Source organism: Adiantum capillus-veneris, chromosome 13, assembly GCF_014529385.1.
Source record: "Adiantum capillus-veneris isolate H3 chromosome 13, ASM1452938v2, whole genome shotgun sequence".
NCBI lineage: Eukaryota > Viridiplantae > Streptophyta > Polypodiopsida > Polypodiales > Pteridaceae > Adiantum > Adiantum capillus-veneris.
In genome coordinates, this window is record NC_140943.1 from 56,839,801 (window position 1) to 56,854,966 (window position 15,166).

A 15,166-nucleotide genomic window follows, 5' to 3' on the forward strand; every position below is an offset into this window, starting at 1 on the left:
AGTATTGTTACACGTGTAAAGCGGACACTGATGTTGGGGAAGATTCTCCTTATATGGATGTACTACCTGGGATGACTGAGTCGGACAATGTGGATTGGGTCCACCTAGCGGCAACCATAGACACTTGGGGAAACAGGGGGACAACCTGGGTAACACCTAAGGGGGATGAAATGCCTGTACCCTTAAATATGCTACAAGCAATGTATATAGATTCTGACAAGACTCATCCTAATATAATGAAGAAAACATACACGTGGGTCCCTAAAGCTTCTTTAGCGACCATGGCTAGTACTAAAAAATGAAAGCCTTGTAAGAAACGTACCACTCGCTCCAAGAAAAGTAAGAAAATGTTGCGATGGATTCCCAAAAGACTATTAGAAGCCCAAGGCTACTATGAAGAAAATGGTCAAATTTGGGTGCCAAAACGTAGATTGTGTTCTTACCTGTCACCTGACCCATGTGCGCCCAATCATGTAGCTCGAAAACGAATTGACGATCGTGGAAAGAAAAAAATCACAAAATGCTACACACCCGCTCCAGAGCTAGTTTGGGTACCGAAGAAAGAACAATTTGTTCCACCTAGCTCAGGAAGGGGGGAGTCCCATGAAGGTTCTAGCTCCTCATGTAATGCATCCATAGAGGTAAAAGATTCTCCATAGCCTCCACCTACAATAGTGGACCTCCATAAAGCTACAAAGGAATCCACACCTCTCAATGTTCAAGAATCACCTGATGAACCACTTCAAGTTTGATCGTGGGAGAGTACCTTACCACCCTTGCAACTCGACAAGGCACCTAAGGTAATAGAAAACTAATGGCGAAAATCCTCACCTATTACCAATTGGAACAATTGGTTTCAAAGGGTGATGAGCACATTTCAAACGGTATGATCTACCCCAGGAAGGGGGGAGTGTTTACTGACAGTCATCATTCACTCACTCCCCTCTCAACCTTCCTCCCCGACCTCTCAATCTCCCAATTTTAGGGAATGTATATAAAGTCTTATACTCACAAAAAACAAAAATAATAAGGAGCAAGAGCAATTAGCAAACAAGTATGCACAATAAAAGTCAAAACATTGACCATACCTACACATTCACATCCGGTACACTGAAAGAGAAACCTATGTCATCAAACACCTTTGATCCTCATCACTAAGAGTGATGGAGGGTAGATAGGATTAGTACGATAGGAGTGTTTCTGTTTTAGAGTTGAGTGATTAGCAAAGTTCTTTCTTCCCACTGATGTGCCTCCCAGAGGTATTCTTTGTGTTTCATAGTGTGTAAATGAACAATTGTTGTTCTTAGGATTTGGACCTTCATGGAATCTTTCCCTCATCCACTTTTCAAATCAAGCGCGACCATCAACACAAACAGGTGTTTCTTGTCCATTAGCATTGCCCCTTATCTTTTTGCATCCATGTTTGTCTGCTTTAATTGTGATTGGTAGCATAATATTCAGTGCATTTGCTTAGTACCAAACGTTAAATTCAATGAATTTTTTGTCATAATCACTTGTCTAGGTTTAAAAATCAAGCAGTCCGACTAAGCTAGTTTGACCAAGCTAGGTGTTAGAGATCTTCTCTTAATACCATGGGGAATGCTCACTGTGAAAAGACTTTGGGGGGGGTCAAAGAAAAGGTAATCAATCAGGCGATGATTTCATGAGAAATTCCTTTTATCGTAGCTCAACTACAAGGTCTTCTAGGTATAGCCTCTAGTCAGCCCTCGGACATGAAATACTTGGCTCTCGCGATTAAACAACTTAATTGACCAAAGAAAATTAAGAAGCTTATCCATGGTATTAACAGTCGATCTGCAGTGCCTTTCGACCATTAAATTAGCGACCCCAGACTTGTTCAATTTTTTACCTTTCCAACTGTTTATGCGTTTGATTATATTGCAATTTAATGTTTATTGTTGACAAATGGTTTAGAATTTTGCTACCAATCAATTTGTCATGTCTAAAATTGCATATGCTTTTTAATTGTATATGAGAATGCAATTACTGTGCCAATGTTGTTTGATTTTGCAGTGACTGAAGAAGGCTAAGGACATTCATCTCAAATGCTCTTTCACCTTGACGAACGAGCTTCAACTCAATAGCTTCCAAGGACGGAATCTACATCAGGAAGGGGGGACATGTTAACCCTCACGGCTCACGGACACCCTATTACCTACGACGGACGTTGTATTATTTACTTGGTAGAGTCAAGTATCGGGCTTGTCGGTCCAATAGGAAAAGGGTAAGAGTGATCGCCGATGAGAGGTGCACTCTAACTGGAACATTCAAGGGATTAGTTGGCTAAGCATGGGCACCTAAGTGTGAATAGGGCGAGCTCATATAAAAGTCAACTAAACCTAAAATTCACTCATTCTCTCATTTGTGCAATTGAAGAGTGCTCTTGCTCCATCTCCATCTTCTTCTTCTTCATCTCCTTGTGTGTGTGTGTGTGTGTATGCGTGAGAGAGAGAGAGAGAGAGAGAGAGAGAGAGAGAGAGAGAGAGAGAGAGAGAGAGAGAGAGAGAGAGAGAGAGAGAGAGAGAGAGAGAGCATTGCGACGACAGTACGGCGACGGTGAAGTGGTTGAACGCGGCGCAGCGGCGGCTCCTTCTTCTTCGCGGCGAGGAATCCTCCACAACAACAAGCGTAGAGCGGTGAGTGACACACCAACACCATCTTTGAGCTTACTAGTTTAGGCTTGTTGTGTGCTTGGAGCCATTTGTGGATCGCACACAGTGTATCGGCAAGTTCCTTGCATTGACACGTGCGACATATGCGCACACGAATTTTTCCATGATCCAGTTCCATCTCTACCTCATGGTGACTTTGAAGCCAAATGGAATTCCTAACAGTCGGAAGATTACTTCATCTCTCAGCTTAGTGAAACCTTGCTCGGTGATCCTGCTAGGAAGAGGGGAGTGGGAAGCTCTGATGTCTATCTTTGAGTGATTGATTTTGGAGCAAGATGCCGTGCAAAAGATATGTAAGCACTCCCAAAATTGCCACAGGGATTGGTCGTCGTTGTGAAGGAAGACATTGGTGAGAGGCACTGTTGTCTTCCATTGAGTAGGGATATACCCTTAAGCTTGATAGTACCAGTGGCCATTCTGGCTTTGACTAACCAGTTTAGGGAGTCAGCTGTAGTAGCAAAGACGAGGGGGGCCAACGGGCATCCCTGTCTGACTGATTGGTTAAGGGCGAAAGGAACAGAAAGGGAGTTGTTGAGCACCACTCTAGCTTTGGCATTGCCCAGAAGCGTCTGGACAAATTTGACCACCGTGGGTCCAAATCCCATCATTACTAGACAGTCTAGCAGAAAAGACCATTCCAGCCTGCCGTATGTTTTTTCGAAGTCGACTTTGACAAATACGTAGTCTTGTCCTGATTCCTCTGCGTGTTCTACTATTCCTTCCCACATTGAGATGACAACCTCCATTATACGTCTGCCTTTGATGAACCCTATTTGCTATGAGGAAATCCATTCAGCAAGCATTGGGGATATTCTCAGAGCAATCGCTTTCGCAAAGATTTTGTATGCAGAGTTGAGCATGGTTAGGGGTCTCCAGTTATTGATCTCATCAACCCCCGTATTGATTTGAACCGGGAGGGCTCCATAGGACACTGCTTCTTCCCAGACTATAACCAAGATGGGAGCCATTACTTCCTTGAAGGCTTGGTAGAACTCAGCGAGGAGGCCATCCAAACTAGGGGTCTTCTTGATTATGAGAGAGTCAATAGCTCGTTTGATTTTCCAAGTCGTGAGGTCTGAGTCTAGTTGTGAGGCGAATAGGGGTGGGATGATTTTTTTCCTACAGTTCTGGATAATCAATCTAGCAACAGAGCTAGTGTCGTTAGGCTTTTCGGCAGGGCTAAACAGGTTAGAGAAGTGGGGCCTAGTGATTTCCAAGTTTTCGGCCTCCTACATAGCTTTTCCATTGGGACCTTGTAGAAAAGGGATAGTTTCCCTTTGGTTTTTCTTTCTAAGGAGCTTGAACATGTCCTTAGTTGGTTTGTCAATCTTCCCCGCGCACCACTCTCTGAAGAATCTACTGTGTGTTTCATGGTGAGGTCCTCCTCTATACGCAGTTGTTGTCTTAGAGTAGCTATTTTGTCCTGCGTTACTGTGTCTTCCTTATTTGAGGATTCCAAGTCGATGAGGGCATTGTAGATACTGTCTTTTCTTTTCCTACGGATCTCTTTAACCTGTTTCCTATACCTAATGAGGGTGCGTTGAGTATTAGAAATGGCCTTCACCCAGGCTTGGGCTGGGGTATGCCCCTTGGAGAATTCCTGCACCTAGATAGCCTTGACACTTTTTTGAACTTCTTCAAGTTGGAAGAGGGAGGAGTCGTTGTGGAACCAATGATTACAAATTTTGTTGCACTTATCATCAATAGTGATGACTAAGGGATAATGATCCAAAGCACGCGAGGTTTGTCTGGGTTTGCCTTTGATACAATTGAAGTTCCTTGCCAGAGGGACATTGATGTAGCATCTATCAAGGCGAGCCTTCCTAGTGTTTTCCCCTTTTGAGTAGTTCTGCCAGGTGAGCTCCCTAGGCGTTCCAACATCCCAAGCTCGAGTTTAGCTTTAAGGAGATCCCATTCCTTCCTTTCGGATGTTGACATAGCTTGTCCTTTCTGTTGATACCTGTCCTTTGAAGCTTCTACCATGTTGTAGTCTCCGAACATTATAACTTGTCCTTGCATTATGCTAAGATGGTTCCATAATGTGGTTCTTTCCCTAGTTGTCCCTCCTGCGTAGACAGACACTAGGATGCAGTGGAGGGTGGCTTCAATAGCCACAACTACCCAGTATTCTCCTACCAAGGAGAGGTTAGGGTTCTCCTGCCAACTTTGGGGGATTCCAAGTGCAGTTCCTCCAGAGCCTCTAGAGTGCGAGGAAAAAAACCTCTTGTGTTGACTAGATATGGTAAGGAACCTCTGCTCTAACTCTGGTCCAGTAGTCTTAATCTCTTGCAGGCCGATAACATCAACAGGATAGATGGCAATCCACGCTTTGATTTTCTTAGCTTTTTTGGGGTCCGATAACCCTTTTATGTTCCAGGAGAGAGATTTCATCTAATGCTTCGACGGTCTTTCCGACTTTTATTCTGAGTCTGTGGAGAAGCCAGTGTCGCTGAGTTGAGTGCTCTCTTGTTGTCTTTTTGTACCTCCATGGGTGAGGGACCTGCCTCTGAGGCTCCCTCAGGTTTGGGGATCACATTCTCATTGTTGAGAGGGATGGGCGAGGCCTTATTGAGGTCGATAGAGTTCTCCCTGTCTACCTTGTTACTTCGTTAGCGATGTAGGCACATTTAAAACACTCGCAGCGCATTGCTCCACATGGCCTGACTTTCAACGGGTTTCTCTATTTTTATAGGAAGCTTGCATCCACACGCATACGCCTGGCTCCTACCAGTCATTGTCTACCGAATTGTGCAATAAGCACAAGGGACTGTGGAAGCACCATCTCATTGGGGAAGGAGTCTCCAAACGATCCCACAAAATGGTGGGAAAACCGCAACAAGAGGCCAAGCCCACACCTGAAGCATCAAGCTGTTGGGAAGCCTTTATGGGTGGATAGCTTGGCTACTCCATCTTGGGCTCATGGAAAGCTTGGAAATATAGTGGTTGTCGTAGATGCATCTCATGGCTCTTCTGCAATTGATCAAATCGGCACTTTTCTTGCCTCACTTAGGGCTTGTGCTCGGAACAAAGACCTTGAAAGAAGCATCAGCATACACCATCATCCTGTGCAAGCAAGGTTGCTCGTGAAGTGCTCAGATGCTATTGTTAGCGCCCAAACGCACACGCCATGCCTGCGCATGGCTCGTACAATTCATCGTCTATTGAATTTTGCATTAATCACAGGGGACTATGGTAGCAACAACTCGTTGGGGAAGGAGTCTCCAAGCGATCCCACAAAATGGTGGGAAAACCGCAACGACGGGCCAAGCCCACACCTGAAGTATCAAGCTGCTGGGGAGCCTTTATGGGTGGATAGCTGGACAGTCCATCTTGGGGTCATGGAGAGCTTGGAAATGGAGTGGCTGTTGGAGAGCCATCTCATGGTTCTTCTACAATTGATCAAATTGGAAATTTGCTTTACTTACTCAAGGCTTGTGCTCGGAACAAAGACCTTGAAAGAAGCATCAACATACACCATCATCTTGTGCAATATAGGGTTGCTGGTGAAGTGCTCAGATGCTCTTGTAACCGTGTATGCAGAATGTGGCAAGCATGATGAGGCCAAAACACTACTTGACATGCACAAAAGCAAAGATGTGATACAATCACACACGCGTGCATCTTGAAGGCATGTGGTTGTACGCAAGATGCCGATATGGGCTTGAAAATTCACTTTAGTAGGGGCTATTGCCGTGCTTGGAAATGCCTTCGTCGATACGTATGCCAAATGTGGTGTGGGATGTTGTCTCTTGGAACGCTATGATTGCAGGATATGCCAGACATGGGCCGCGCCTGGAGCTTTGGGTTGTTGATATGGGCTTCAAAATTTGCTCTCATATTGTTAGTCAAGGGCTGTTGCAAGAAAATGTCATGCTTGGCAATGCCTTGGTCGATACGTATGCTAAATGTGGTGCACTTCAAAAAGCACAAAACGTGCATGAGAAGCTTTCTGTCCGGAATGCTGTCTCTTAGGGTGCATTGATTGCGGGATACGCACAACAAGAGAAGGGACAAAAAGATCTCTACTATTTTCAGCGGATGCAAAGTGAGGGCCCAATCACTTACACAACCATTTTGAAGGCATGCGGGTCAGCAGAGGCAATCACCTACGCAGGCATCCTGAAGGCATGCATCTCTATGCAAGAGGTTGATATGGGCTTAAAAATGCACTCTGATATTGTTAGTTAAGGATTGTTGCAAGAAATTGTCGTGCTTGGCAATGCCTTGGTTGATACGTATGCTAAATGTGGTGCACTTCAGAAAGAACAAAACGTGTCTGAGGAGCTTCCTCTCCCGAATACCGTCTCTTGGAGTGCATTGATTGCGAGATACACACAACAAGAGCAGGGCCAAAAATCTCTCCGCTATTTTCAGTGGGTGCCAAGCGGGGGCCTCTCTCCATATGCAATTACACACGTGTGCATCTTCAAGGCATGTAGCTGTACGCAAGATGTTGATATGGGCATGAAAATTCACTTTAATAGGGGTTGTTGCAAAAACATTGCCGTGCTTGGCAATGCCTTGGTCCATATGTATGCCAAATGTGGTGCTGGATGTTGTCTCTTGGAACGCTACGACTGCAGGATATGCCCGACATGGGCCGCACCGAGAGTTTTGGGCTGTTGATATCGGCTTAAAAATTCGCTCTCATATTGTTAGTCAAGGGCTATTTCAAGAAATTTTCGTGCTTGGCAATGCCGTGGTCAATACATATGATGAATGTGGTGCGCTTCAGAAAGCATAGAACGTGCTTGAGGAGCTTCCTGTCCCAAATGTCGTCTCCTGGAGTGCATTGATTGCGGGATACGCACAACAGAAGCAGGGCCAAAAAGCTCTCCGCTGTTTTCAACGGATGCAAAGCGAGAGCCTCTCTCCAGATGCAATCACATACGCATGCATCTTGAAGACATGTGGCTATATGCAAGATGCCAATATGGGGAGATGTTGCAAAAAATTGTTGTGCTTGATAATGCCTTGGTCTATATCTATGCTAAATGTGGTGCGGGATGGTGTCTTTTGGAACGCTATGATTGCAGGATATGCTCGAATAGGGCCGCGTGAGGAGCTCTGTGCTGTTTTCTGCAAGTGCTTGAGGAGCTTACTCTTCGAAACGGCGTTAATTGATTGCGAGATACGCGCACAAAGCCGGAGCCTCTCTCCAGATGCAATCACATACGCGTGCATCTTGATGTACATAAGATGCCGATATGGACTTGAAAATTCACTTTAATAGGGACTGTTGCAAAAAAATGTCGTGCTTGGCAATGCCTTGGTCGATATGTATGCCAAATGTGGTGTGGGATGTTTTTATAGAACCTCTTTCTCCAAATACATTCACCTACGCTTACCTTGAAGGCATGTGGCCTTATGAAAGACTCTCACATGGGTATTGGAATTCACGATGTGATCGCTAGTCAACATTTTTTGGGAGTACGATTTCATGCTTGGTGGTGGTTTGATCAATATGTATACAAAATGTGGTGTCCTCACAATAGCACAAAAACTTCTTGAAGGATATCTTCCCTGGGATGCCGTCTGTTGCAGCGGGTTAAGTACAGGAGATACCCAACATCGTTGATGTAAGGAAGTGCATTGGCGATAGACATTTTATTGCGTAGTGAGTAAGCATGATCATTTTTTTATTTTTGACACTGAGAACACAGTCAATGAACACACTGAAAATTGCACGTTGCCGTGGGAATGGCACGCTCCCTCGTATTATAAAAATTGGGGAGGACTGTGCAAACTCCCCCATGTAAGGAGACTTGCATTTTTTCTTTTTTTTAAAACATAAAAATGGAACAACAAACAATTAATAACATTGACATCTTGTACGATCATGAACATTGAGCTTGACAAAACTCTAACACTCCTTGTGGTTTTTGGCGAGGTATCCCTCTGAAGCACTGCGATCGGTATCCAATTTATGCTGAGGCACACCTATGAACCACGACGGCGGTATCCCAAACACTCTCAGGTAGAAAAATCTAACACGCTTTCATGAAAAATCTCTCTCTCTCTCTCTCTCTCTCTCTCTCTCTCTATCTCAGTTTTCAATATTTTGCTCAATCTCAATTCGATACGAACGCAACTAACGAAGTACTCTAGTTAACTTGGGAAACTAGGCAGGACTTAGAGTCCTCATCCTCTCCCGAGTCTTGCTCTAAGGAGTTAGCTACCTCTGAGTCTTCCCACACAGGGAGGAGGGAAGCAAATATGGCATATATGTTGGGGGCCCTGAGTTTGTTCCTCTCATTAGCTGGTTTTTTAGCAGTAGATTTTTCAGCCCTAGACGGTTGAGGGGGTGGTCTGGCCATGCCTTCATTTTTTTGGTTGTTTTCTGTGGCGACAGGGGTGTTTTTGAGTTGGTTTAAGATTCTTGATAGGGCAGTCCCTGACAAAATGTCCCTTTACCCCGCAGTGGAAGCATGCAAAGTTGGGAAGATATTTGTACACCAGAGGCTGGATAAAGAACTCCCCGTCGTCCAATGCTACAACCATCTCTTGAGGGAGATCTACAAAGGTATCCATCTCAATGAGCGCCTGTGGGTGCCATGCGGGAATGTAATCCCCGCGAGGTCTCCCCCCTAGAACTTTTCCTAGCTGATCCCCTATAACTCGAATGTGGTTATGGAAGTGCAAAGGGAGATTCAGAAACTCCACCCAGACAGGGAAGTTGTTGAGGGCATCCTTTTTGCATTGTAATCTTTGTACCACTTAAACAGGCACAGGGGGGAGGTTCGTAGCAGCCACTGGCCAGCGCTCAGGACTCTGAAGGCCATGTCCGAGCTTCGTAAACACGAATATGTATTGATTCTTGGGGAGAGCCTGGATGGTCTCCACCTCTGCACCTAAGGGGCCCCAGTGGTTCTTAATCCACCCTCTCAGCACATCTGTCGGAGGGCGGGGACCAGCTAGCAGACCTATTAGAGCTCTGGTTTCTACATCGACTTGCGTTTTGCGAACTTGAGCAGCAGGTAAAATAACAAGAGGCTTACCGATTGAAGCTTGCCCAATGCCTCCTGAAGAAGAGCTTCAGCCTCCCTGGTGAGGGTCTGAGGGCGCTGCAGGGGCGGTTGGAGTGGCAGAGCCCTCAACAGCGTAGGATGAAGCCCTGTTGTTGGGCTGGCAGGAGATGCCTGGGTGTAGAAGCGTGCATCATGTCGAGCTTGCTGTGCTGCTTCCAGTCTGTTTACGTTGTCTTGTGGAAGACGATAATCGCCTCCGTTGAGGAGCGCGGTTAGGTTATGATGGGAAAGCATTTCATGGGTCAAGCTATTAACTCCCCCGACGTGGGCTATAGAGGAGCACAAGTGAGTGGTGAGGTAGCCCGCCCGAGGCCCAGATATTTGGGGGTCTGGCGTCAGTGCCTAGATGACCTGGGAGGCCATCTCCCGATGAGACGGCGAGGGAGGGGCGGCGTTGCTATTCTCTTCATGCCATCGCTAGCGCTAGGGTTCCTCCTCTCTTTCTCTCTCTCTCTCTCTCTCTCTCTCTCTCTCTCTCTCTCTCTCTCTTTGATGAGACCATGTCAATCATGAGGCAACCGAGAGGTTCCGAACTTCGGGGTTTGACTCACACCCCACGAGACCCATGGGGTCCACCGATAAGATCAAAGTCGCTCCGTGCCCTCAAAAACACACACACACACACACACACACACACACACACACACATGTATTCCAAAAATCTTTTTCCATCCGCAAGAAATGTATATTCTCCTCTCTCTGCGCAGTGCGCTGTATCTAACACGGGCATGGGAGATGGGATCAAAGGCTCCCATCACTTTTGGGCTCCGACATTAGGCGCGCGCCGTAGATCTTGTCGCAAAAGTAAACTCGGGTATTTTTGTAAACTCAGGTACCGAGTTTACAAAAATACCCGAGTTTACTTTTGTCCGCCCTGATACTTTTGCACGTCAAAAACTCCATGGAAACGTGGACATTCCACAGTGACATGCGTGGGCGTGGTGGATAGGCCACATGGCCCTCAAACCCTAGGTTGTGGGTTCAATCCTTGGGGGCGAGGGGGAGGAGCGAAGTAAACTCGGGTACCCGAGTTTACATTTTTCCCGAGTTTACATTGTCCACGGAAGCCCGAGATGTACGGTGCTCAATCATCCCACCGTAGATCCCATCTCCTCCCATGCCCGTGTGAGATATAGGCCAGGCTCGCCGCGCTCTCTCTCTCTCTCTCTCTCTCTCACACACACACACACACACACAGCCCGTGAGAAGATACCATATGATCAGACCTCGGAAAGTCGCGAAGCCATGAATCTTCTTCTCTCCTTCTTCACCCTCCTCCTTCGTGACGGTGAGAATCTAGCTTGTCTGCAAAAGTCGGCGCCTGTGGGCAGTTGCAGCACCTTCCAGATCAGAGACGTGCTGCATTGCGCCGCCCACCTTAGCGCTCCGCACATAAGCCATATCTGCTCCTCCTAATCACCCACATCCTCATCATCAAGCCCAATGAAATATCCTCAGATTCCGCCATGTCCTCAACACCAAGGGTCCTCCTGACTCCCACTCCTCATCATCAGCTATGCCTAGCCAATCATCATCGCCAAATACAATATTGCCGGCATCACCCTTGTCATCAGCATCCACACCTTCACAGTGCCCACACAAACCCTTCTCGTCCGTCTTCGAAGCAGACGACCTGACCTCGCTATCATCACATTATACGTCGTCCCCTTTTGATGCCCCGGCACCAACCCCAAGAGCTTCAACTGCAAGTCGATCTTCATGGCCCTCTATGTTCTCAAGGGCATCCTCATCCTCAAGTGCGCGCAATGGTTCGCCAAGAGCTTCAAACACAATAAGCACGCCATTGGGATCACGGGAAATGTCACCTCGATCGGATGCAGAATCAGAAGCAGGGACAAGCAGAGAGGCAGAAAATCAGCAGAAAGTTGTAGGTATCAAGGTCAAGAAGGAGGGAAATGCTGCTAATATAGACAAGCTTCTAACAGGGGACATTGTGAAAAATGTGAGTTTTGAAGGGAAGAAAAATTCTACAATAACTCTTTCTTCCAATCATGGCAAGCAAGGTCTGTTTGGAGGCCTACGACAATATTCTTGCCTGGGTCAGAAGTTGATCATCACAGTGGTGCGACAAGGACGTGGCACATTCAGTACAGAAGCAAAGCTTGTTAACAAGAATTTCAAGACTAGTTCCAATCTAATACTGCAGGATTTCCAAGACCAATTTCATGAATTCACATTTGAAGATTACAACTCGCCACAAGAATTCAGGAGCCTGCAAGGTGTGCTCTCGACCTTTTTTCCCTTCTCCAAAACAATTCCTACATGCATGGGCTTGTAAATTCACAAGAAGATGAAGAAATTTTCTCATGTAGGAAAACGGAGTCTTTTCCAATGTTTTTCATACAATGAATAACATCATGAGTTTCTGCTCGAGAGGTTCCGCATACCTAGCTAGGTACGATTGGGGGTAGGGGACCACCGGGCCCCCCCACCGGGCCGGCGGTCCCCTGCCCCCAATTGTACCTAGCTAGGTATGTGGTGCCTCTCTCACAGAAGCTCATGATGTTGAGGTAAGTCACAATGTGGGAATTATTGTGAGAATTTGTCCAAAACTTCTTGTGAAATGCTAAAACTGATGCAAAATAAGAGATCCTTGGCGTTGTTGTCTCTTGGGGGCCACTCTTAGTTATGTCTTGAGATCAATGCAAGGGGTTAATTAGCCCCTTGTTTTAAACGTTTTCGACATACAAAAGGGTACCAATCAAAGGACACATACACAGAGTAAATAGGAAAAGGTGTGGTATATCCATGAAAAATCTTCAAATAAGGGGTTTTATTAAATTAGGCCTTGAATGCTGAAATATTCCCTTTAATGCTAAAAGGGGTGGATACTCTTCTAGAGTTTGGAACCATGCATGCTAAGGCCTTGCCCTCTAGTGTCATTTCAGAACCCTCATATTATGTGTGGCCGATGGATCGGTGTTGACCATGTTGTTTACATATAGTGAACCTCTTGAGCGTTGTCTCACCCATTTTTAATGTGTGATGTAAGGATGTGGGCACATGTCATGTGCCAGCTATCAGTAATATTGCTGATGTAGCTATGCCAAAACCAGCATACTTACATATAAGGCAAATAGCTATTGCACGCATGACCATGCATGAGGCATTGTTATTTCAAACGTATCTAATCGAGTGACCGATGCCTAAAAGTGTCTCATTTTATCTTTGTTTTAATACAGAAGAGCAACTACAGGGCATGAAGGTTAAAGCTGCCACTATGGACATCTCTAAAAGTTTACAGGCCATGGACAATGATCCACAAACCGACTCATGCTACTCCATGGTGGTGGTCCCACACTGGAACACCAACCTCTCGCGTTTTGACAACATGGAAGAAACAGTTTCGCAGGCTATGAGCTGGTTCAATGCATCAAAAATCTCAGGGGTGCCTCTCTACTTTCTCAACATACAAACAGAGCCTTTTATCTTGCAGCTAGAGGTACTAGAAAACAGCTCGTTAATTATGATTTAATCAAAAGCCTTCTTGCTATGCCCGTTCCTCATGAAGGGATTGTCAAAGTGGGTACTTCTTGTCATCATTTGCTTGTGATTTTCCCTGCAGAGCTTTTCCAATAGTGATCTGTCAAGCATCTCAAGCACTGGCGCATATGGTCTGCATCCGTCTCGTGGCGCCGCTAGCCTTGATGTGGTGAGAGCGATAAGAATATGGTTTCAATTTGAGTTTCCTGAGCTGAAAATAGATCTGGAGGCCAGCCAAACCAAAGAATTGCTTGGCGTCGGAATAGGAGGAACAGCAGAGGTAAAGATAAAAATAAGCTTTGCAGCTTTACGATGTAAGACACTTAAGGGCATGAGTATGTTACTACTGTGTCAGCTGCTTTAATCTGCTTCTTTTGAACAAAGTGCAGGGATTTTGCTATGTGACACATGTAGGTGTGGACACGCCGGCGTCGAGCACCGACCTGGATAAGAAGCTAAAGGATGCAAGGACGCTAAAAAAGAAACTCTTGGTGACGCGAGTTGGGAATGAGAAAGTCCTGCCTTGGTTCATGTCTGACAGGAAAGTAAGATGCTTTAATGTTCAATCTATTCTCGACATACTGAGTGCATATCGGCGTGCATGCCGCCCTGTTTCACTTCACGTCCTTGACATCAGAACTCATCCTGAGATGGCATCATCAATGCAAGAAGAGAGGGTATCCCCTAGTCCATCCTCTGCTAGTGTTTACAATGGGCATCCATCCATATTTTGAACTGTAAGTGATGAAGGAGCTAGTGGTGGGGGAAACAAAGACCGAGGTTCAATTCCCGACAACGACATATTAAAAGCAAAGGAGAACCTATGCCCTCATGATGAGCTCAGTTACTGCCCTGTGCATAGATCACACATTCATACAAGGTGCCCTTTTGTTTTGTAATACAAATTGGACTAGTTGTTTTATCTGGGAGAGTTGAGTGTGAGGTGTGAGGTGGCAAATTCAAGATACCCTCCTATCTTTTATCACTTAGGCAGTGGTCATGCGGCGCATACTTACCAATTTCTTTTTGAAATATATGTGCCCCATGCCCAGCCACACGTGCACTGATTGTGTTTCTTATATGCAACTATGCAAGTCTTTTTGTAACTATACCGATTTTTTGGCATAGTTGCGTGAGTAGCATATTACTGATAATTGGCGCACGCGTGACCACATCCTTATTTATTCATTGTGATGCACTCTAGGTGCCACTTTGCAACTGTTGGGAGTTGAACTCTGCACCTCACAACGCATATTGTCCCACCTTACCCAGTTGGCTGCCCCATTTTTCATCATCTTTTCTAAATTTCTTTGTCCATTAGTTCTTCATTAAATGCCTCAATAAAAGGAATACTTAGATTGGAGCCAAGTAAAACAAAGGTTTGATATCAATTTCCTACTTTGTGGTTGCAAAGGTTCATTTTCTTGAGTCAAGCCCTGTTCATTAGCAATTTGAGCTATGAAGTGTAGTATGGCATGAAGCTTTCATCGGTGCTATAGAAATTCCCATAGGCATTGTTATAATGTGGTGCTTTAAAGCCGAATGTTGAGCATCTTTTTGTTCAGCTCAAGTATATAATTGGTTGTAGATCTTTTTTTGGTTGACACAAACAAATGAGGTTATAATATTGATGAGCCAAAGGAGGACTTCAATGGAAAGATGATATGGGTGGCTCTCATATATTGAGAGACATTATGCTTGTCTTCTATTATCTATATGACCCTATTCTTCTTTTCTTTTCTGCTTTTGTTAAGGGTATCGTACATTATCACCTAACAATGATTATCTTCTTATATTGCCGGTAGCAAAGGCCTCTTCGTTTTTGGTTGCGACTTTTTAGCTTTGGAGATAAGATAATGATAGTTTTAAGTGTGTATCTTCAAATCATTGCTTGTTCTGTAATGCTCAATCTTGAGATTGGAAAAACCAAGACCATTCTCT

The 15,166-nt window shown here is 45.3% G+C and overlaps 1 protein-coding gene across 1 annotated transcript; it reads left to right on the forward strand.

Moving 5' to 3' along the window:
- The first annotated feature begins 3,800 nt into the window (after positions 1-3,800).
- Positions 3,801-14,616, forward strand: LOC147444049 (uncharacterized). Its single transcript, XM_086526788.1, has 6 exons — positions 3,801-3,880; positions 5,386-6,225; positions 11,180-11,961; positions 12,925-13,184; positions 13,308-13,505; positions 13,615-14,616. The coding sequence occupies exons 1-6, from the start codon at positions 3,801-3,803 to the stop codon at positions 13,957-13,959; spliced, it is 2,505 nt and encodes an 834-aa protein (XP_086382914.1). The 3' UTR covers positions 13,960-14,616.
- Positions 14,617-15,166: the final 550 nt, after the last annotated feature.

Bases quoted from the DNA above. Each gene is read 5' to 3' on its own strand.
- LOC147444049 (XM_086526788.1), top strand. From the start codon at position 3,801: ATGATTTTTTTCCTACAGTTCTGGATAATCAATCTAGCAACAGAGCTA. The intron at 3,881-5,385 runs GTTAGAGAAGTG...CTATTTTTATAG, and splicing joins TTTTCGGCAGGGCTAAACAG to GAAGCTTGCATCCACACGCA. The intron at 11,962-12,924 runs GTGTGCTCTCGA...GTTTTAATACAG, and splicing joins AGAATTCAGGAGCCTGCAAG to AAGAGCAACTACAGGGCATG.